This window comes from Panonychus citri, unplaced genomic scaffold (assembly GCF_014898815.1).
Source record: "Panonychus citri isolate SS breed McGregor unplaced genomic scaffold, ASM1489881v1 Contig00082, whole genome shotgun sequence".
Taxonomy (NCBI): Eukaryota; Metazoa; Arthropoda; class Arachnida; order Trombidiformes; family Tetranychidae; genus Panonychus; species Panonychus citri.
In genome coordinates this window covers 33,277-41,355 of record NW_026515487.1, presented here as the reverse complement: position 1 = coordinate 41,355, position 8,079 = coordinate 33,277, and the positions used below count along the sequence as shown (strand labels likewise).

The following is an 8,079-nucleotide window of genomic DNA, read 5'->3' as shown; positions in this document are numbered from 1 at the left end:
TAAGAATTAACTAGAAATCTATTGATGAGTTTAATTTTTTTTCCTCCTTCTAAAAAATTGAGTTGACATATTATTTTATTATCGTTTTAATGTCACGTTCCAGACAACGAACTATTCAGTTATCATGGTTTCTAGAATTTTTTACAATTCGAATGATATTTTCATGTGTTCACCCTCATCATCTATCCATATCTCCATCCTCATCTCCATCCTCATCATCATCTTCATCTTCAAGTTAACTTTTGCATTTCTCATTCTCATGGATTCAGTTGAATTTATGTAACAGTGTAAAGAAATTGAAAAGATAACCTTGATTATATTTTGAAATGGAATCACTAATTTGATAGCAATTAGATGATTATGATTCTTTACATGATTATTAGATTGTCTTCAATCAAAATGATTCTACTTGTCTTATTATGAAATCGTTAATCTTGACAATCAAATTTAACTCTTATATCAATCTACTTCAACTATTCATACTTGAGATAATAACAAACTCATGTATCAAATATTGAATTAAATCAATAAATTGTTGTTGATATTTCATTGGATTGATCTTATTTCGGAGCAGATTTAATCATTTCTTGTAATCCCGTTGATTCAGTTGGACGGATTTTTTTTTACTTCTCTCATCATCTTATCAATCTAATCATCATCGAAAAATCAATCAACCTTTCATTTGATGATCGATTGATTAATGATGAAATATTTTTCTAACGAAATCATCAAATTTGATCAACTCTCTTTCACTTGGTCTTTTTAATGATACATTAAAGTACAAAGTGACAGTTTTTTTCTTGAAAAATTATTGACAATAATTTTTTTTGTGGAAAAAAATAAGTACAAAACCATTATAATGATGATGAGGATGATAATAAAGGTTGTCTGAGTGATCGTAATGGTAACAATTAACAAGTGAGAATAATAATAGAGGAAAATTTGATACAGATAAAGATGGAAAAGTTTGTTTGATGATCAATTTTGATTGTTCAGGATGGAAGAGAGTCCAAAGTTTACTGATGATTGAATTAACCACCAAGTTATGAGAATACAAATTGGTCTTGATTAGAATTTTTTGATTATTTGTTGGGCGCTTACATAAGTACCAGTGATAAAACCGATGATACCGAAAACAGAAATGGCCACATTTTTGATCGTTAAAAGGGTTTTGGTAAAAGTAACAGGGTTATCCCAATTAACGAGAGTGTCAATTAATGGTGGAAAAATTAAGGCCAAACTACTTCCGGAAAGAGCACCGACAAGTGAGATGACGGTATCCAGTTCGGGTACAAGTCGAGCGATTGCAAAGGTCAAAGAGATTAACAAAGTTCGAAATACGGTATCCAAAATGATTGTTTTCGTTTCACCGGGTACAAGTTCAAATTTGGTCGCAAAGTAAGGCCACATTATGTTAATTGGGACGTAAAATTGTACTGCATAGGAAAGGAAAATGGCCACTGAGAACATTAACTGGACAATGGCGTACTTTGTTTCTGGAGGCCAGCTCATTGTTATACTGCCCTGGACTCCAGGTCCATATTTAAGGTAACCAAAAAATCCGATACCTGTATAGAGACAAAGAACCAAACCCATACCAGTATTAAGAACCCCACAAAGGCCACTTAAAGCGGATGGATGTCTCATCTCTTTCCGTAAAGGTAAAACAACACCAATACCCTCAAAGGCGTAAACTATTATACCAAAATAGAGAGGAAGCTTTTTAAGGTCAGGAGGTAGGAAAGGTCGAGTCGAGGGTTCAGTAAATTTTGACAAAGATCGTAAAAACAAAAATAAGTCCAGAGGTTTGTAAAATGTTTGCCATGGTTGATGCTATTGCTAAATGTTTCCAATTACGGATAAGGTTAAATAATATCATGGCGGAAGCTCGATAACCAATAAAAGTTCAACTGGCATATTGTAACCAAGAAGATTTAATCACAATTGATAAATTGGTTGCAACAAATAAAGAGTAGACACAACAAAATCCCAATTGGGTTATAATTAAAAAAAGGATGACCGCTCGTTTCGCCCAAATTGCTTTACTTCGTAAACACTGGGGTCCCAATAATAAAGTTTTCTCGGCTACCTGTAGGGAAAACAATGAGAAGAACAAAAAATAACGGAAGTGATTAGAAAAATTCAATTGTAAATAAGATAAAATCGAAACAATTAAAAAAAAAAAGGAAATCATATTATTACTGTTATTATGTCAGTTAGAGTGACAGGTTGTTGATTAATAAGCTACTATGGGTAATTAGATTGTGGTGTGTGTTCAAAGGTTGATCAATAACATTATTTATGTGCTCATCAAGATCAGCAGGAGATTAGATCAGCTGTCGCAACAATTAACTAATATCAAGATGAAATTTCCTAGTATTTCACAGGGGAGGAAATAACATGAGAGATAGGAAGCGATTTTTGATTTGCAAGAGAAAGAGAGAGAGAGAAAGAGAAAGAGAGAAAATGATTGAAAGCAACAGGAGGAACTCATAAAAAAGTGAAAAGACCTTGAAGATCATCAGTGCAAATAGAGTAGAAAATGGTTTCTTCCAAGGAAAATTTCCAAAAATATATCATTTCGTTTGTAGAATCTAAGAAGCCCATTGAGACTAAAAGAAGAAGAAACAATTTCACCGAGGAGAGATTATAAAAGGAAGTCAAGTTGAGGAGAGAAAAACAAATGAATTTGAAAGGATTGCGAAAGAAAAAAGGTTAACAGTAGAAAGGAGAAAAGAAAAATGGTGACTAAAGAGAAAAGAATTTTAAAGAGAAAATAAAAGGAAAGGAAAAAGGAAACCACTTGTTACTTACTTCTTGATAATCCAAGGCCCTGTAGCCTAATATAGAGCATATCTTATTATGAGAATTAACCAAAAGGTGCATACAATGAATCGCTATTAGGCCAATGATTGGTAGAGCGACTGTACCGACAATTAGACCAGAATTGGCAAAGGCACTTGGCATGGCAAGAATACCTGTTCCTATGTTTGCCTTGATCAATTGCATGAAAGTCAACGTGTTGGAGGTTAATTTGTCGCTTGAATATTGACATTCGTGGTTCCCTGAACAGGTACATGAATGGGTCAAAGGTTTAGTTTCGTCTTTACTCATATTGAAAAAAGTAACAATCAACAAGTAACATATCGTTCACAGTTTTAAGGTTTTGTTTGCAATTTTCACTCTTTGGGAAGATCCAAAGTTACAACTATTATTTGGTGGGAAGAAATTTAATTGTCAAGCTAATTATTGCACTACAGAGTAAAACACACACACAGAAAGAAAACGAGAGAGAGAGAGAGATAATAAGAGTGAGAGTAATTTTCTACAATTAATAAAAGAGAGTAAAAAAAAAATAAAGATAACAAATCAATCAATTAGTTGTTTACATTGAATAAACAAACATTCAACTAATTGTTTCACTTTTTTTTGTTTTCAATTTTTTTCGAATTTCAAGTGGCGCCATCTCTTTTATCGCTGGAAAAGTTTTCCATTCGTTGTGATTAAATTGATTAGTTTAATCACTTTATCACAATTAACGATTAATGGAAGAGAAAAAATTTTTCCAGCAAAATGATATTTCGATGATGATGATTATAATTGTTTGCTGATTATTGAATTACCTTTGGGAAGAGGATAAGTAATATAATAAAAGTGAAGATATGATTACAATTAGAAATCCTTTTCAATATGAACACTTGAAGAGAGGAATATTATTTATTTTTCTCATGTCTTTAGTAATTAATTAATTACACAGAATTAAAGTTGATCAAACTATATTGTAGAGTAATTAACTGTGATAATGATAATAAAAGGAAAAACCCACAAAAAAAATACGCGAAATGGTTAATTGTTGAATAGTTTATTTTGTTGACAATTAGTTTGGTTTTAGATGAAAATGAAAATGTTCATATGTACATTTGTATTTACATTAACCTTGTAGTTTAATTAAGTAAAACTAATTGTCTAACAATTAACAAATAAATAGTTGATCATAAAAATTAATCTACCACAGAGGAATAAGATCAATAAGATATTTGATTGAACAATTAAATAGATTTACTTTTGAGTAAAGTTAATGGGTTTTAGTTTGATTGTCTCACCTTAATTGTGTGTCTATTGTTAATTGTTGACCTAATGGAATTGATTAAATTAATCTGATCCATCTCCAATAGACAAAAATTGCCGCTCCGGTGATTAAAGTTGCACCAAATGAAAGGATAAATATATTTGCCCAGAGGGGCAATGGTTTTGCTAAGCAAACACTTAGATCATAATATTTGGTACACTGACTTTGATTAGTTAATTTGATTCTTGATTGTTCCAATTGTGTCGGATCAATATCAGAGCAAACAATTTTCACTTGATAAGACCAACAATTAAATAGAAACCAAGAAGCACAACAATCACGTTTATCCTCATCCTTAATTGTTGACCAATAATCATAAGTTTCATTTAAACATGAGTTCCAAGTTTGTAATCCATTTTCACAGGTAACATCAATTAGATTTGACCAAATAGGTGAAAACTTATCATCATTAGTTAATTGTGATGGTGATGATGTTGTTGTTTCATCAGTTGATTGTCCATTAACAAGTAAACAATTAAAGACAATCAAATAAACACAAACATTTAACCAAATTAAACAGTAACTGGACAACTTATTCACTTTTAATTTGAGTAATGAAAAGTTAATTCCTATTGATTCAATCATTTACCTTAATTGTTGTTGATTTATCTGTTAACAGTTAACCTTTTTTTGTTTGGTTTGATTTTTTATTCACTCATAAAATTTATTGTTACTTTTTTTCCACTTTTCAAACAATTAAATTACTAATTTTTCACAATCAATTATTCAAATTTAATTACTTTTTATAAACGAGTTAATGTAATCATCTAAACTCATTTACTTTATTGTAACCTGATCATCTCAATTGATTGTGATATTTACCGTTGTTAATGGTTACAATCAAAGGGAAAATAAAAAATGAAAGATTTACAACAATCAGATTAATACCTTTTACCATTTACCTAAATATCATCATAATTATTAATATATTTGACTAATAATGTAATCACTTTTGATTGTCACAAATATAATAGAAAATTAAAGTTTTTTTTTAATACAATTCGATGTTAATTGTAACCTACCAACGAATGGAACCATAAAAATAACGGCCACTGGCCGAGTATCGTTGTTGCCTTGTCGTTTTAAGAAGGTCACTATTTCGGTTGGCGAATCGATTGATATGATTAACTGTTTGGATCTGCGAGAGAAACGATAAATGTTATCGAGGAGTAAATAGTTCGTTTTGTTAATGGTCAACAATACAATGTGATTGAGTTGCTACGATTCGGTGAAGAGCAACTATTGATTCAACCCATCGATTCCTTTCACCAGGTTAATCAGCTCATAGATAACAAACACTATCACCAAGACTTACAACAAATCGACACTTATCAGAGAGAGAGAGAGAGAGAGAGAGAGAGAGAGAAATATACTTAGAGTTACATTACATTTGAAAACATGAATCAACCCAATCAACAGAAACGTAAACAAACACGAAGTTTTATCTGATAACTTGAGATAAACTTTTTCATAAGTGGAATATTTTGTTTTATTAAATTTTTCGTCATTGATAAAATTACAATTCGGTCAAATATCCGTAAAAAATTGAGGACATTATTGTTTATCCCACTGAATAAACTTCAAGCAAATGCATCAATAGAAATAGTTTTTCTCGTAGCTGAGCAATTGAATGAACCATCACCATGCGATCTACCAACGAATTCAACTGGGAAATTACAGAGAGAAAACTAGAGGAAAAAAAACAAAGCATCCAAATGAAATGCTCATTATAATCAGTGAAAGTGAAATAATTTCTAAAATCATTTATTTTATATTCTATTTTTAAATAGATTGTAAAGGAATGAATCTACCATGATTAAAAGAGAACAGAGAAAAAGAAAAATTTTATTATTACAAAAGAAAATTTTGCTTGAAGAGGAAGAGCTTTTTGACGATTTTAGATCGTAAAGATCAACAAGAAAAGGAAAAGAGAAAATTAAAATTACGAGCAAAAGAAATTGGTGAACCTTCATCATGTTTACCTGAGATTTGTGATCATCCTTTATGGTTGGAGATAAATAAAACGACTTCTGACCAATTGAAACAAGCTCGATTAGAGGTCGGTGAAGATGATGGTGAGACAACCGGTGGTTGGGAATTATTTGCCGCCGAAGGTGATATGAGACTTTACAAGAGAGATCTTGTTGTCGATGGGCTTGTCTGTGATCCATTGAAAGCTGTCCACACAGTTCGAGGTATAACTGGACATGAAGTTTGTTATCATTTCTTTAGTCCTGATGTCCGATGGGATTGGGAAAACACTTTAGAATCAATGAAAGTCGTTGAAGAAATCAATTCAAATTCGTGTGTACAGTTTGCCATAGCAAATTAATTCGGGTTGTTGTTGATGTTGATGATGATGATGATGGTAATCAAGTTGATGGATTATGAGATGATGATTATTATTTCAGGTGAAAATGAATGATCAGAATGAGAATGAATCAGGAATAAAATCAAGAGTCGATAAAGGTTAACGATACTCTGAAAGGTTAGATGATCGCACGTTAATTATTAATACAATTAACTTACGATCTTTGTCCATTTCTTAAACTTATTCACCATTTCATTCATAGACTAATCAAAACTTGAGATAAACTCATTTAAAATGATAACCTGTTTATTAATTTGAATATAAGCTCGAACTTTTCGAACTCATTTTCACTCACTTACAATGAACTTGACAATGTCTCGATTTTTAATTTTTCTATTATTAATTAATTTTTCTTGTGCTAATTTTCCCATTGTTTTCAGAAGTGAAAAACCACCTAATACTCAAGAGGCTGGATCGAATGGACTAACTGATGATATCCAATCAAATCTTCAAAAAGTCATTTCCTTGAGGCCATTGTTCAATCTCAGCCGGATTATTGGAGTGACTGGTGGATTAGTTACTGTGACACTTGCATTTATTGAATTCCTTGAGTCTGTCATGGTTCAGATTTGTTCAGTGTATGAATGCTCAGCGATTTTTTATGTGAATTCGTAAGTTTTTTTTTCTTTTTCGTTGATTTTTCGCTTTTTCTATTAATCCTTTTCGTTTTTATCTTAGAAAATACTCAAAGCACTTCCCCGAGCCTCGTCATTATCCTAACGATGAATAAATACCAGAATAACGTGTTGATGATTTCCAAAAATGATTCACAACAATCAGCTGATTACCTTTTACCATTTACCTGAATATTATCAAAATTGATCGTTTAATGATGATCAAATTATTCATTTGTATGATTATTAATTAATAATAAACGAGATTATCAATATAACCAAATGATAAATGTCACTAAATCAGTTTGTTTTGAGTCTAATCAATGGTCATCTAATTTAGTATAAAAAAAACTTAATTTACTGACAAAAGTTAATCAGATTGTGATTTAATCATTGATTTCCTTTCGACAATAAGTTTATCCAAAATAATTGATTGTTGAATGTAAATTGTATTATAACAATCAACTTGATTTCAATATGATTATACTCAACTGATCTTTTTACTTAATCATCTTCTTTATCATGTTAATGGTAATCAAATAATCTGAATCAAAAGATAAACTTGCAATTCAGATTGTTCATTCAGATGTAAACAAGTAATCGGAGCAGAAGCGATTTAATTGTTTACAATTTGATTCACAATAAAATACTACGAGTTAATATAATCTGAGAAGATCGATAAATGAAGATTTTTAGAAAAAAATAAAGTTCGAAAGTTTTTTCTTCCAAAAAAAAGACGAAAATTTAATTAGTCGATTGATACAAAATCATCATTAACAATGATTCCAAGATTGTTTATTGATCAGCAAAATTTTCCATGTTAATTGTGAACAATTTGATCTTAAATTGGTCTAGTCTATGAAAAGATAATTGTAATTATCTTCCGATTATTGGTCAACCTCATCTTCCTGATACTTAGTGGTCAACACAATTTACCTGAATCTCGATCTGAATCTTAATCATGA

At 30.7% G+C, this 8,079-nt stretch overlaps 1 protein-coding gene and 1 long non-coding RNA gene across 2 annotated transcripts; one reads left to right on the top strand and one right to left on the bottom strand.

Annotated features, from left to right (window-relative positions):
• Positions 1-893: 893 nt before the first annotated feature.
• Positions 894-3,623, bottom strand: LOC128387320 (proton-coupled amino acid transporter 1-like). The gene is given in 6 exon segments (XM_053346492.1): positions 894-1,763; positions 1,766-1,789; positions 1,792-1,881; positions 1,884-1,933; positions 1,935-2,089; positions 2,815-3,623. Coding segments are annotated over 6 exon segments (1,314 nt in total). The 5' UTR covers positions 3,115-3,623; the 3' UTR covers positions 894-1,068.
• Positions 3,624-5,611: 1,988 nt separating this feature from the next.
• LOC128387319 (uncharacterized) lies at positions 5,612-7,414 on the top strand. Its single transcript, XR_008325002.1, has 2 exons — positions 5,612-7,111; positions 7,179-7,414. It is a non-coding gene; the product is annotated as an uncharacterized LOC128387319 (long non-coding RNA).
• Positions 7,415-8,079: the final 665 nt, after the last annotated feature.